Raw genomic sequence first — 16017 nt, 5'->3', positions numbered from 1 at the left:
TGTGATCTAGGGTTCATTTCACTCGACACCCCACCATACTGTTCTATACTTGCACAATCTCCCTTACTGCCCTGCTGTGAAACCATCATCTTGGTAACTTGTTATGATCTCTCTACCTTAATTAGCTCATACACTTTTGGATTACTTGCTGCTTTGACTAGACCTTCAGCATGTGACTGTTATACCTATCATGTTATATCAGCTGTTTGCTTTATCTCCAGCACCATCTTATTTATAATTTTTTGTAATTATGTCTGCCTCAATTAATCAGATCATAAATCACCCTTTCACTCACTCGTCAGCTGTTTGCGCAGTACTCACAGCATCTGACAGTTTTGATCACCTACAGAGACTTATTATTCAGCCAGTTGGCACTCCATTTACTTGATAGGATTGAGGTTAGTAAGGAAGGAGGTGTGAGATGGGATTTTTCCGAGGATTCTTTGGGAAGTTAGGGAGGAGATGGCAGAGCCTTGGCCTTGATCTTTGAGTCGCCATTGTCTACAGGTTGAGTACCAGAAGACTGGAGGATTGCAAATGTTGTGCCCTTGTTCAAGAAGGGCAGTAGAGATGACCCAGGTAATTATAGACCTGTGAGCCTTACGTCTGTTGTAAAAAAAGCTTTTGAAAGTATTATAAGAGAGAGGATTTATAATAATCTAGTAAGCAACAATTTGATAGTCAACATGGATTCGTCAAGGGCAGGTTGTGTCTCACAAACCTCATTGAGTTTTTGGGGAAGGTGACCAAGCATGTGGATGAGGGTAGGGCGGTTGACGTGATGTACATGGACTTCAGTAAAGCCTTTGATAAGGTTCCACGTGGTAGGCTATTGGAGAAAATGCGGAGGCACGGGATTCAGGGAGATTTAGCAGTTTGGATTCGAAACTGGCTTTCTGTAAGAAGGCAACAAATGGTGTTTGATGGAAAATATTCAGCCTGGAGCCCGGTTACTAATGGTGTGCCACGAGGATCTGTTTTGGGACCGCTGCTGTTTGTCATTTTATAGAAATGACTTGGACACAGGCATAGGTGGATGGGTTAGTAAGTTTGCAGATGACACTAAAGTCGGTGGAGTGGTGGACAGTGTGGAAGAATGTTGCAGGTTGCAGGGAGACTTGGATAAACTGCAGATTTGGGCTGAAAGGTGGCAAATGGAGTTCAATGCAGATAAATGTGAGGTGATTCACTTTGGGAACAATAATAGGAAGGCAGAATACCGCGTCAATGGAAAGATTCTTGGTAGTGTGGATGTGCAGAGGGATCTTGGTGTCCATGTACATAGATCCCTGAAAGCTGCTACTCAGGTTGATAGTGCGGTTAAGAAGGCATATGGTGTGTTAGGTTTTATTGGTAGAGGGATTGAGTTCTGGAGCCGTGATGTCATGCTGCAACTGTGCAAAACGCTAGTGCGGCCTCACTCTGAATATTGTGTACAGTTCTGGTCGCCCCATTACAGGAAGGATGTGGAAACATTGGAAAAGGTGCAGAGGAGATTTACCAGGATGTTGCCTGGTCTGGAGCAAAGGCCTTATGAAGAAAGGCTGAGGGACTTTGGTCTGTTCTCATTGGAGAGAAGAAGGCTAAGAGGGGATTTAATAGAGGCATAGAAGATGATCAGAGGATTAGATAGGGTGGACAGTGAGAGTCTTTTTCCTAGGATGATGTTGGCTTGTACGAGGGGGCATAGCTGCAAATTGAGGGGTGATAGACTTAATCAGATGTCAGAGGCAGGTTTTTTACTCAGTGGTAAGGGCATGGAATGCCCTGCCTGCCGATGTAGTTAACTCAGCCATATTAGGGACATTTAAACAGTCCTTGGTTAAGCATATGGATAATGATGGGGTAGTGTAGGGGGATGGGCTTAGACTAGTTCGCAGGTCAGCGCAACATCAAGGGCCGAAGGCCCTGTTCTTTGCTGTGTTGTTCTATGTTCTACACCATTTGTACAATCTCTTGATCTCTCTGCCTTTAAATTCTGTGTCTGTGTTTTTCTTCACTTCACCTGACGAAGGAGCAGCTGCCCCAAAGTTTGAGATTTCAGATAAACTTGTTGAGCTATAATCTGGTATCGTGCAACTTCTGACCTTGTCCACCCCAGTTCAACACTGGCACCTTGACATCATGGCTGTCCTGACTAGCAGATGACACGTGACCCAGAGATATGACCTTTGCGATCCTACTTTTCAACTTACAAATGCCCTTTGTTTGGCTTTCAGTTCCTATCCCTTTTTGTATTTGCTATTGGAACCATTGTGTACCATGACCACTGCTTTTTCACTTTCCACCACCAGAATGGCCTGTAGTCACTCCCAGATATCGTTAACCTAGCACCAAGGAGAGTATAATGTCTTGTATCTCATTTGCAGCCTATCTATTCTCATTTCAGTTGAATCTCTTATAAACATTGTATTTCCAAGCCTTGCTTCCTTTCCTATGCAGTAGAGCTAACTGTGGTTTGACAGATTTGGCTATTCCTGTTTTCCCCACGGAACTGTAGCCAAGTTCGATACCGAATCCAATATCTGATTTGAGCTCATCACTGGAAGGCAGTGTATCATCGCCAGTCTAGCTGCCATTGATTGTTTTCTTTCTTTTTCAGGGAAGCAGTCTCTTTATTTCTTCAAGACAGTATTTATGAGATGCATCTGGCTGACCTGGACAAAAAATCAAGGGAAATCTTTGATTCCCATATCCAGACCGGCAAAGGCATTATACAACCTATGTGCAAGGATGACATAATTGCCTACAGAGAATACGTTAAAAACAGATACATGTGAAGAACTTCATCAAGGCAGCCCTATACTACTTAAATTACTGAGGTTAGAATGTCTTTTAAAAAGAGACAATTTCCAGAGATAATTGTCTTCTTCGCAGGATGTGACACTTTCAGAGTATAATTTTCTTTTCTGCATCCCATTCATACAGTCGTTTTTAGGTCATAAGTACTGTATTATGTATTATGCCAAGAGGATGAAAATGATGAGTTGTGTGTGATAGTAATCAGTAATGGACTTCATTTTCAGGACGAGCTCATTGTTTTCAGCGAAGTGTGTCTTGCGTCAGTTTTGTTTTATTAGAACCAGGATATGTTATTTGGAGATTGATTATGGAGTTAATTGACATCCCTCGTTCTTTATGTATTTAAGAATAATGTTCAGATTTATAATGCATTTTATGCCAATGGTGCTCAGTACTGATGACATGTATATCTTTTTCCTCAGTCCTCATTAAAGAAAGCCACTTTAAAGTTAGCTGTTTTCTTTCTTCTTTCATTTTTATACCAGAAAGATTTCATTTTGTGAAGCAATAAGTAGCAGCCACCTTACTTTTAGATTACAAACATGGTTAGCAGTGCTACCTCACAACACCAGGGGCCTGGGTATGATCCCATCTTTGCATGACTGTCTGTGGTGATTGCACGTTCTCTCTGTGCCTGCAAGGGTTTCCTGCAGGTGCTCTAGTTTGCTCCCACAATCCAGGCGGCATCCTGATAAATCCCCTCTCTACCCTCTCCAAAGCTTCCACATCCTTCCTATAATGAGGTGACCAGAACTGAGGACGGTATTACAACTGTGATCTAACCAGGGTTTTATACAGCTACAGCATAACCTCACGGCTCTTAAACTCAATTCCCCTGCCAATGAAAGCCAACTTACCATATGCCTTCTTAACAACCCTATCAACTTGGGTGGCAACTTTGAAGAATCTGTGGATGTGAACCCCAAGATCCCTCTGTTCCTCCACACTTCCAAGAATCCTGCCATTAGCCCTGTATTCTGCATTCAAATTCAACCTTCCAAAATGAATCATTTCACACTTTTCCGGGTTGAATTCGTCTGCCACTTCTTTGCCCAGCCCTGCTTCCTGTCAATGCCCCGTTGCAACCTACAACAGCCCTCTATGCTATCCACCGACTTTTGTCACCAGCTAACTTGCTAACTTTCCTCTTACTCATCCAAGTCATTTATAAAGATCATAAAGAGCAGAGGCCCCAGAACAGATCCCTGTGGAACACCACTGGTCACCGAGCTCCAGGCTGAATACTTTCCATCCTATGGATTTATCTGTCATGTTTTTCAAAACTTCTAGCACACCCTCCTTCCTAACATCAAGCATATCAGCCTGTTTCACGCTGTCCTCACAAACATCAAGATCCCTCTCACTGGTGAATACTGAAGCAAAGCATTCATTAAGGACCTCCCCTACCACCTTTGACTCCATGCACAAGTTCTCTCTGCTATCCTTGATCGGCCCTACCTTCGCTCTGACCATTCTCTTGTTCCTCACATAAGTAAAGAATACCTTGGGGTTTTCCTTAATTCTTCTGGCCACGGCTTTTTCATGCTCCCTTCTAGCTCTCCTAAGCCCATTCTTCAGTTCGTTCTTGTCTACCTTGTATCCCTGTAGAGCCTTGTCCGATTCTTGCTTCCTGAACCTTAAGTCAGCTTCCTTCTTTCTCACTAGATGTTCCACATGCCTTGTCATCCAAGGTTCCTTCACCTTTATCATCCCTTCCTTGCCTCAGTGGGACAAACCTATCCAGCACTCGCGGCAAGTGCACCCAATCAACCTCTTGTGAATGAAGCCATCGCTGGCCAGACAGCACTTATTGCCCATCCCTATTTGCCCAGAGGGCAGCTCTGAGTCAACCACGTTGCTGTGGGTCTGGAGATGCATGTAGACCAAACCAGGTAAGGATGGCAGTTTGCTTCCCTAAAGGACATTAGTGAATCAGGTGGTTTTTTCCTGACAGTTGACAATGGATTCACAGTCATCGTTAGATTCCTAATTCGATATTTACTAAATTCAAATTCCACCATCTGCCATGGCAGGTTTCGAATCCGGGTCCCCAGAATATTATCTGGGTCTCTGGATTAACAGTCTAGCAATAATACCACTAGGCCATTGCCTCCCTCTAGCCCCTATTGTGCGTTTCCCTGAGAACATCTGTTCCCAATTTATGCTCTGCAGTTCTTGCCTAGTGGCATTGTAATTTCCCCCTCCCCCAATTAAGTACTTTCCCTTACCATTTGCTCTGATCTCCGATCCCTCTCCATGACTATAATAAAGGTCAGGAGGTTGTGATCACTATCACTAAAATGCTCTCCCATGGAGGTACCTGACGTCTGGCCTGGTTCGTTGCCAAGTATTAAATCCAATATGGCCTCCCCTCTAGTCGGCCAATCTACATATTGAGTCAGGAAATCTATTTGGGACATGCCTGACAAAATCTGCTCCATCCAAACTATTTGAAATTAGAAGGTTCCATTAGCTAGTAGAGAAGTTGAAATCACCCATGACAACAACCCTATTCCTTCGACACCTTTCCAAAATCTGCCTCCCAATCTGTTCCTCAGTGTTTCCGTTGCTATTGTGGAGTCGATACAAAATTTCCAATAAAGTGACACCTCCTTTCCTGTTTCTGACCTCCACCCGTACAGACTCAGTAGACAAACCCTCCTCGACAACCTCCCTTTCTGCAGCTGTGATACCATCCCTGATTAGCAATGTCACTCCCCCACCTCTTTTTACCTCCCTTGCTATTTCTTTTGAAACATCTAAACCCTGGAACATCCAACAGCCATTCCTGCCCCTGTGTTATCCAAGTCTCTGTAATGGCCGTAACATCATAGTTCCATTGTAATCCCATTTTCCAACGTTTAGCCCATAGCCTGCTATGGCATCGCAAGAACGCATTGAAATACTTAAATGCTGTGAGGGTTTCTCCCTCTGAAAAGCAGAGAGCTACAGATTCCCACCACCGTGTAGGTGAAAAGGTTTTTCCTCATCTCCTCAATCTTCTGCCCTTACCTTCAATCTATGACCCTTCGTCATCGACAATCCACCAAAGGGAAAAGTTTCTTCCCATCTACCCTATCTAGGTACCTCATAATTTCATTCATCTCAATCATGTCCCCTCTCAAACTCTGCTGCTTGAGACACAACATCCAGTCTTTCTCCTCGTAACTGAACCTTTTCATTCCAGGCAACAATCTGATGAATCTCCTGTGCATCCTGTCCAATGCAATCCATCCTTTCAGTAGTGTGATGTCCAGAACTGCATGCATCTGTGCATGCTATCTCTGGCCTAAACAGCATTTTATGCAGTTTCAGCATAACTTCCCTTCTCTTAACCATTTTGAGTCAACTAATAGAGGCAAGTATAACAGATGCCTTTTTGAGGGTTCTTTTGGTGCAATAGTACTGTCCCTACCCCGAACCAGGAGGCCCGGGTTTAGGTGCCGTATCCAGAGATACGTAATGACATTTAGTAAAGATGAAAAGTGTAAGTGATTATCCAGGGAAAATGTTGTACCGATCAAAGACCCAAAAGGAAATTTTCATGTGGAGGTAAGGGATGTAAGCAAATTATTGCTGTGTAAAACCATCTCTGAACAGTTTGCCTACAAAAAAAAACATACACCTTTAAACATGTATCCTGGCACCTTAAGGAACCAATGTGCATCCATATCAAGGACTCTCTTATCCTCTGAATTTTGGAAAGCATGTCACAAAGTACCTTACATGAGACGTATTAAGAAGATTGCCCATGGATTGGGGGAAAGTATTGATATTAAAGGCAATACAGTTATAAGTAAATTGAAACAAAATTAGCTCAGTGAGAATGATGGTGAATAGATGTTTTTCAGATTGAGAAATGGATAGCATCTTGCTGGAGGTGGCAGAAATGGCGTCGGACGATCTTCTGGATGTGGATGCTGGTGGGATGCTAGGTGAGGATAATGGGGACCCTATCGCTGTTGCAGGAGGGAAGAGAAGGGGTGAGGGCAGAAGTGTGGGAGATGGGTTGGACCCGATTAAGGGCCCTGTCAACAATGGAGCTGGGTAATCCTCAGTAGAGGAAGAATGTGGACATTTCGGAGGCTCCCAATTTGAAGTTGGCCTCATCTGAACATACGTAACGGAGACGGAGGAACTGAGAGAATGGGATGGAGTCTTTACAGGAAGTGGGGTGTGAAGAAGTATAGTCCAGGTAGCTGTGGGAATTGGTGGGTTTGTAATAGATATTAGTGGCCAGTCTATCACCAGAAATGGAAACACAAATGTCGAGGAAGGGAATAGGACCGGAACAAGGAATGTTCCATGTACCTCATGAAGAGACCTGAACCATCTCCACCCCCTAGCCCCCTCCTCCGCTTGGCCGAGCTTGTCCTCACCCTCAACAACCTTCTTTCAACTCCTCTCATTTAATTCAGGAAAGGGAAGTTGCCATGGGTACCCGCATGGGCCCCAGTTATGCCTGTCTCTTTGTGGGGATGTGGAACATTCCTTGTTCCGGCCCCCACCCACAACTCTTTCTCCGCTATATCTATGATATCATCGGTGCTGCTTCCCTCTCTCGTCTGGAATTAGAAAGGTTCATCAATTTCGTCTCCAATTTCCACCCTGCCCTCACTTTCACCTGCCTATCTCTGATTCCTCCCTTCCCTTCCTCGACATAGGGGTTAGACTGGCCACTAACATCCATTTCAAACCCGCCGACTCCCATAGCTACCTGGACTATACATCGTCACACTCCACTTCCTGTAAAGACTCCATCCGATTCTCTCAGTTCGTCCGTCTCCATCGCATATGTTCAGATGAGGTCAACTTCAACAAGGGAGCCTCCGAAATGTCCACATTCTTCCTCAACTGAGGATTCTCTAGCTCCGTTGTTGACAGGGCCCTCAATCAGGTCCGACCCATCTTCCGCACTTCTGCCCTTACCCCTTCTCCCCTTCTGCAACAACAATAGGTCTCTCTTATCCTCACCTACCATCCCACCAGCATCCATATCCAGAAGATCGTCAGATGCCATTTCTGCCACCACCAGACACATACTCCCCTCCCCTCCCTTGTCCACCTTCCGCAGGGACCGTTCCCTCCGGGACACCCTGGTCCATACCTCCTTCACTCCCAACACCTCCCCACAGCCCTATGGCACCTTCCCCTGTAACCGGCAAAGGTGCAAAACCTGCCCATTTACCTCCTCTCTCCCCAGTATCCAAGGACTCAAACATACCATCCAGGTGAAGCAACATTTCACCTGCACTTCCAAGAATCTAGTCTACTGCATTCGTTGCTCACAATGTGGTCTCCTCTACATTGGGGAAATGAAGCGTAGACTTGGCGATCGCTTCGCAGAACATACGTTCTGCTCACAAAAAGACCCTGAGCTACCTGTTACCTGCCACTTCAATGCACCACCCTGCTTCCTGGCCAATATCTCTGTCTCTGGCTTGCTACAATTTTCCAGTGACGACCAAGCTGGAGGAACAACACCTCATTTTCCGCTTGGGGGCCCTATAGCCCTCCGGATTCAATTTGAGTTCAATAATTTTAGGACCTAAACTCCCCCATGTCCTGGCCCCCTCCACCCCACACACCAGGCCTTGTTACCACATAGCCTGCCATTACACACTTCCTGTTGTTCATCACTAACAGTCCCCATTAACAACTATTCATCCTCCCAGCCTGATGGTTAGCAAATCCTTCGTCTGTCCAACTGTCCTCTCTCTTTGGGCTCCATACTATCGTTTACCCCCTATCCCACCCACCTCCCTATTTTCTGCACATAAACTGACATTTTCCCAGCCACCATCAGTTCTGAGGAAGGGTCACCTGACCCGAAACGTTAACGCTCTTTTCTCCCTCACAGATGCTGCCAGACCTGCTGAGCCTTTCCAGCAACTTTGTTTTTGTTCCTGAAATTTACAGTATCCACAGTTCTTTTGGTTCTTGTTTAGATTAAAGCGGGAACTTAGTTTTCAAGATAACAAAGCTGGATGAACCTAGCCAGCCAAGCAGCATCTTAGGAGCAGAAAAGCTGATGTTTCCAGCCTAGACCCTTCATCAAAAATGGGGTAGCGGGAGAGGGTTCTGAAATAAATAAGGAGAGAGGAGGAGGTGGATCGAAGATGGATAAAGGAGAAGATAGGTAGAGAGGAGACAGACATGTTGAAGAGGTGGGGATGGAGCCAGTAGAGGTGAGTATAGGTAGGGAGGGGATAGGTCAGTCCGGGAAGAACGGTCAGGTCAAGGAGGCAGGATGAGGTTAGTAGGTAGGAAATGGGGGTGTAGCTTGAGGTGGGAGGAGGGGATAGGTGAGAGGAAGAACAGGTTAGGGAGGCGGGCACGAGCTGGGCTGGTGTTTGGATGCAGTAGGGAGAGGGGAGATTTTGAAGCTGGTGAAATCCACGTTGATATCATTGGGCTGCAGGGTTTCCAAGGGGAATATGAGGTGCTGTTCCTGCAACCTTCGGGTGGCGTCATTGTGGCACCGCAGGAGGCCCAGGATGGACATATAGTCTAAGGAATGGGAAGGGAATGGAGTTGAAATGGTTCGCAACTGGGAGGTGCATTTGTTTCTTGCGAATCGAACATAGGAGTTCTGCAAAGCAGCCCCGAAGCCTCCGCTTGGTTTCTCCAATGTAGAGGAGGCCACAACAGGTACAGCGAATGCTGTATACCACATTAGCAGATGTGCAGGTGAACATCTGCTTGATGTGGAAAGTCTTCTTTGGGCCTGGGATGCGGGTGAGGAAGGAGATGTGGGGGCAGGTGTAGCACTTTCTGCAGTTGCAGGGGAAAGTGCCGGGTAGGTTGGGGTTGGTAGGGAGTGTGGAGCGGACAAGGGAATCATGGAGAGAGTGGTCCCTCCAGAATGCAGACGAGGGTGGGGAGTAAAAATGTCTTTGGCGGTGGGGTTGGATTGCAGATGGCGGAAGCATTGGAGCATGAAGGTGAGAAAGTAGCCAGAGAAAAGCCGTACCCTGCAATGATGAAGTCTGGAATCAAAGATCATAGAGTTAGAATCATTCAATAATGATTGAATGACCAGAGTCATGCATCCTTGGGGTAAAGAGGGCATGTTAAGAGTTATCAACTAAAAGAGGCTCATAGATCATTAGGGCCACAGGGACAACAGAAATTGAAACATAAACAAAAGGATGTGAAGCTTATACATTACTCACACGAATATAAAGTTGGAACCTCACTGTGTCGAATCAAAAAGTCATTTGCGTGATATTTATCAAGATGAGTACAATTGCGTCCAAAGCATGCAGATTAAGTTGCTTAAGAAGTTTAACAAAATAAGTAATAATTCTAGTCTGAGGCATTAATTGTAAATTTAAGAATTATCAGGAGAGGCCAGCCGAGTAGAATGTGTAACTTATCTTTTGCGGGGAGTCCTGGATGCCGTCAGAGTCCTGGATGCTGCCAGAGTCCGAGATGACCACATGCCCAGAGTGTTCCCAACTACAAAATCTGGAGCTCCGGGTCTTGAAGCTTGAGCAGCAGTTGGAGACACAGAGGTTCATTTGCGAAGCTGAGTGTTACGTGGATCACACATTTAAAGAGGTGGTTATACCGCAGCTCAAGGGACTAAATGAAAGGAGGGCATGGGTGACCACCAAAGAGTCCAAAAAGAACAGGTAGGTAATGTAATATAAGATAATAAAGTGTGAAGCTGGATGAACACAGCAGGCCAAGCAGCATCTCAGGAGCACAAAAGCTGACGTTTCGGGCCTAGACCCTTCATCAGAGAGGGGGATGGGGTGAGGGTTCTGGAATAAATAGGGAGAGAGGGTGAGGCAGACCAAAGATGGAGAGAAAAGAAGATAGGTGGAGAGGAGAGTATAGGTGGGGAGGTAGGGAGGGGATAGGTCAGTCCAGGGAAGACGGACAGGTCAAGAAGGTGGGATGAGGTTAGTAGGTAGGAAATGGAGATGTGGCTTGGGGTGGGAGGAAGGGATGGGTGAGAGGAAGAACAGGTTAGGGAGGCAGAGACAGGCTGGGCTGGTTTTGGGATGCAGTGGGGGGAGGGGATGAGCTGGGCTGGTTGTGTGATGCACTGGGGGGAACGGACGAACTGGGCTGGTTTTGGGATGCGGTGGGGGAAGGGGAGATTTTGAAGCTGGTGAAGTCCACATTGATACCATTGGGCTGCAGGGTTCCCAAGCGGAATATGAGTTGCTGTTCCTGCAACCTTCGGGTGGCATCATTGTGGCACTGCAGGAGGCCCATGATGGACATGTCATCTAAAGAATGGGAGGGGAGTTGAAATGGTTTGTGACTGGGAGGTGGAGTTGTTTATTGCAAACCAAGCGGAGGTGTTCTGCAAAGCGGTCCCCAAGCCTCTGCTTGGTTTCCCCAATGTAGAGGAAGCCACACCGGGTACAATGGAAAGAGTATACCACATTGGCAGAAGTGCAGGGGAACCTCTGCTTAATATGCAAAGTCATCTTGGGGCCTGGGATAGGGGTGAGGGAGGAGGTGTGGGGGCAACTGTAACACTTCCTGCGGTTGCAGGGGAAGGTGCCGGGTGTGGTGGGTTTGGAGCGCAGTGTGGAGCGAACAAGGGAGTCACGGAGAGAGTGGTCTCTCCGGAAAGCAGACAAGGGTGGGGATGGAAAAATGTCTTGGGTGGTGGGGTGGGATTGTAGATGGCGGAAGTGTCGGAGGATGATGCGTTGTATCCGGAGGTTGGTGGGGTGGTGTGTGAGAACAAGGGGGATCCTCTTTGGGCGGTTGTGGCGGGGGCGGGGTGTGAGGGATGTGTTGCGGGAAATGTGGGAGACGCGGTCAAGGGCGTTCTCGACCACTGTTGCGGTCCTTGAAGAACTTGGACATCTGGGATGTGTGGGAGTGGAATGCCTCATCGTGGAAGCAGATGCGGCGGAGGCGGAGGAATTGGGAATAGGGGATGGAAATTTTGCAGGAGGGTGGGTGGGAGGAGGTGCCTTCTAGGTAGCTGTGGGAGTCGGTGGGCTTGAAATAGACATCAGTTACAAGCTGATTGCCTGAGATGGAGACTGAGAGGTCCAGGAAGGTGAGGGATGTGTTAGAGATGGCCCAGGTGAACTTGAGGTTGGGGTGGAAGGTGTTGGTGAAGTGGATGAACTGTTCGAGCTCCTCTGGGAGCAAGAGGCGGTGCCGATACAGTCATCAATGTAACGGAGGAAGAGGTGTGGTTTGGGGCTTGTGTAGGTGCGGAAGAGGGACTGTTCCACGTGACCTACAAAGATCAGGCATAGCTGGGGCCCATGCGGGTGCCCATGGCCACCCCCTTTGTCTGTAGGAAGTGGGAGGAATCAAAGGAGAAGTTGTTGAGGGTGAGGACGAGTTTGGCTAGGCGGATGAGGGTGTCGGTGGAGGGGGACTGGTCATAGGAGTCTTCAGGGGTTTCATTCACTAACCGGTATTCCATTTTGGAAGCTGATGAGAGTGTTGGTACCTTAGAGGAATGCAATCAGAGCCAACCATCAGGCATCATGAGCAGCTTGACTGTACAGTGGGGGGGGGGGTGCGGGATGGGGGGGTGGAGAAGAAAGAAGGAAGAATAAAAGTGAAAGGAGATTCTTTAGTCATAGGAAGGAGACAGGCATTTCTACGGCTGGAGACATGACTCCGGGATGGTGTGTTGCTTCCCTGGTGCCACAGTCAGGGATGTCACTGAATAGCTGCAGAGCAGCATGAAAAGGGGTTGGCGGTGGGCGGGGGGGGGGGGGTTGGGGGGAGGGGGTTGGTGATGAGTTAGATGTCAGGATACATGTTGGTACCAATGATATGGGCAAAGTGAAGAATGAGATTTTGTATCAAGAATTCAGGGAACTAAGCGGTAATTTATAAAGCAGGATTACTCCCAGTGCTACATGCTAGTCAGTTTTGAAATAGGAAAATAGGGCAGATGAATGTATCGATCAAGAGTTGGTGCAAGAGGGAAGGTTTTAGATTCCTGGATCAGTGGGATTATTTTTGGGGAAGGTGAGACATGTACAAATGGGACGGTCTGCACCTGAACCATATTGGGACCAACATCCTTAGAGGTAGGTTTGCTAGTGCTGTTGGGAGGAGTTTAAAGGAGTTTAGCAAGGGGAGGGGACTCAGAATATTGATGAAACGGAGACGTAACATGTTATAACAAAGAAAGCAAGTCACAGTGAGTTCAGCTATGTGGAATGTGGGGGGAGGCAAGGCTGGATGGTCTTTAATGCTAGATGTGTAATAGGTAAGACTGATGAGTTAATGGTATGGATTGGAAGTATGATAATGTTGCCATCACAAAAATGTGGTTGTGAAAAGGGCTGAACTGGCAATTCAAAATTTTGGGTATAGGCTCTTTAGGCGAGATAGATGAGGGTGTAAGAAGGGTGGTGATATGGCACTATTAATTGAGGTGTCAATTACTGCAAGAAGGAGAGATGGTATCTTGGAAGAATCCTCAAACAAGGCTTTGTGGGTGAAACTTAGGAAAGTTAAAGGGGCAACTACTTAGTGAGAGTGTATTAAAGGCCCACAACAAGTCAGGGGGAAATAGAGGAACAAACTTATAGATAGTTCACAGAACTGTGTAAGAGTAATAATCGGGTAATTATACCAGGGGATTTCAACTTTCCCAACATAAATCGAGATTGTCATAGTATTAATGGTTTAAAGGAGAAGGCTTTCTTGACATGTATCCAGGGGAGTTTTTTTTTGTATCCATACGTAGAAAGCCCAACAAGGGATGGCACAGCGCTTGATCTGGTTCTGGGGAAAGAAGCCAAGACAAGTGTTCAATGTGACCGTGGTGGAGCATTTTAGCAATAGTGACCACAATATAGTACAGTTCAAATTTGTTTTGAACAAGGAAAATGGTAGCCTTCAAAAGATGGCTTTGGACTGGGGAAGGCAGATTTTATTAAAATAAAGCAGGATCTGGCCATTGTAGGCTGGAAGAGTTCATTGCGGGTATGACTACAGCAGAGCAACAGGGTCATTCAGAAAAGAACTAGGGAGAGTGTAGGTCCAAAATATACCCTTTAGAGGGATACATAGGAGCAATAAGTTCAGAGGATAGTTCAGGACTGGATAAGGATGAAGAGTAGGGCTTTTAGCAAGTCCAGAGGGAGCAATTCGTCTGTGGTCCTAGTGGAACATAGGAAGTTCAGGAGAGAACTTAAGAAAGCAATTCAAAGTGCAAAATGGGGGCATGGAAAAGGACTTGCAAACAGGATTCAGGAGAATCTTAAGGTATTTCATGAATACATTAAAAAAAGGTTAACAGAGGAAAGATTAGGGACCAAGGGAGTGACTTGTATGTGAAACCACAAGATATCGCAAAGGTGTCGTACGTATACTTCTCTTCAGTCTTCACTTCGGAAAAGGAGAATGTAGGTACGGAATTCAGGAAAAGGGACTGTGAGGAACCTACACGGTTTGACTCCTGTCGGCAGGCAGACAGCAACAGTTTTTTTTAACCATAATGCACGAAACAGTGCATCTTAAAAGTTTAACCATCTTATTAAGATGCATATAAACAGATAACTTTCAAGACATCCTCAGAACTCAATAATAAAACTAAAGAAATCTATTCCTCCTTCTTAATACACACAATATGAAAGTTAAATAAAGCATAAATCTATGCATTGTTCTTCCATTTTACAATATAAGGACTGAATCTTATTAGGTGAAGGCATTCGTGAAAGTAGTTGGACGTGAGCTTTGGTAGTGTAGCAAAAATAGAGTGAGTGTGAGGTTGATTAGATTAGATTCCCTACAGTGTGGAAACAGGCCCTTTTGGCCCAACAAGTCCACACTGTCCCTTGGACCATCCCATCCAGACCCAAGCCCCTATAACCCACACATCCCTGAACACTATGGACAATTTAGCACAGCCAATCCACCTAATCTGCACATCTTTGGACTCTGGGAGGAAACCAGACCACCCAGAGGAAACCCACGCAGACAATGTGCAAACTCCACATAGACAGTCACCCGAGGCTGGAATCGATCCCAAGTCCCTGGTGCTGTGAGGTTGCAGTGCTAACCACTGAGCCACTGTGCCGCTCAGACAGAAGATGGTGGCACTTACACGGGCAGTGTGGAGGAGGTCATTGATAGTGCTGTGCATTCCTCTAGACTGCTGAGTCCATTTTAACCCGGGTGGCAAACTCGAGCCAGACTACCATAGTGACATCCTCTGCTGGTCCTGGGAGAAGAGGAAGCACCAGCCTGACCTCCAGATTCCTACCTGCAAAGCAAAGCATGCTGGCTTTCCTTTATCTAAAGGGCAAATTTCAGGTGCAAGGCAGCTCCAGAATAACAGTGCTTATATTCTTGTGCACAAAGACCTTTTACCAGCAACATCAGCCCACCTCAGATATGACAGCAGTGGCAACTTTTTCTGGGAAGAGCAAGTGGTAAAACAGGGGATAGAATTGAGTAAGAGGGGGACCATAGTTAACGAGGTGCATTTGGTAAGATGCAGCGAGAAAATCTGACCCTGCTGAGAGAAACCTATAAAATTCAACAAATCTGAGAGCCAAAACAAAATAACATTTACCCCCAGGTTTCCAAATAAAAGAAACAGGTCATGGGTCTTCATCGCAAATAAAAGAACTATTATTGCAACATAGACCAGATTTAAACATGTTGGCAAAAAATGCTTTGTGTTTTTGGAATTTTGAGCTATCATTAAATAGTCTGGTAAATTAAAACCTGAAGTCTACTGCCTTCAGCAGGATCTATTCCCAGGTGTTACAGTTGAAGCTGGTGCCAGCTGCTTCTAAATAGGATACGTTGTCGTCCTCTTCGGAAATCCTCACCTGTATTCTGACAAAATAATAGCATGATCCTGGAAATCTGAAGGCATGGAATTTTTTAAACTATGCAACAAAAAGGTGCTTCAGAGAGTAAGTATTTATTGTATATAATTTCTACAAAATATTCCTTTTCAGTTGTGAAACAAGACTAGTTTTTAAAGTAGCCTTTCTCTGTGAAGGTGGTCAGGTTTCATGCTTCAGTGTTGCTATGAAGCTGACAATTTATAAATGGAGCTGCACAAAGGCTGATGTGGATAAAGCCAACATATTATTTGCTTTTCTAATTGCTTGCCGTTTGTACTTGTTACCTTGTGTAAAGCAATATTTAATTTTTTTAAAATTGTGCGAAGCTGTTGTTGTTCTTCCTGTACAAATGAATAATTGAATTTGCCTACTTATACACTGAAGAGCTGTAAACATTGCCAAA

General features: G+C 45.8%; 1 protein-coding gene across 3 annotated transcripts in view; it reads left to right on the top strand.

The window, feature by feature from the left end:
* Positions 1-3254, top strand: part of fig4a (FIG4 phosphoinositide 5-phosphatase a) — a 126043-nt gene extending 122789 nt beyond the window's left edge. For all 3 annotated transcript variants that reach the window (XM_048531052.2, XM_048531053.2, XM_048531054.2), the window contains exon 24: positions 2603-3254. In XM_048531052.2, the coding sequence (XP_048387009.1) occupies positions 2603-2780 (178 nt within the window). In that variant the 3' untranslated portion in view covers positions 2781-3254. The remainder of the gene's footprint in view (positions 1-2602) is intronic.
* Positions 3255-16017: the final 12763 nt, after the last annotated feature.

Source organism: Stegostoma tigrinum, chromosome 4, assembly GCF_030684315.1.
Source record: "Stegostoma tigrinum isolate sSteTig4 chromosome 4, sSteTig4.hap1, whole genome shotgun sequence".
Taxonomy (NCBI): domain Eukaryota; kingdom Metazoa; phylum Chordata; class Chondrichthyes; order Orectolobiformes; family Stegostomatidae; genus Stegostoma; species Stegostoma tigrinum.
This window is presented reverse-complemented; position numbering and strand designations above follow the sequence as displayed.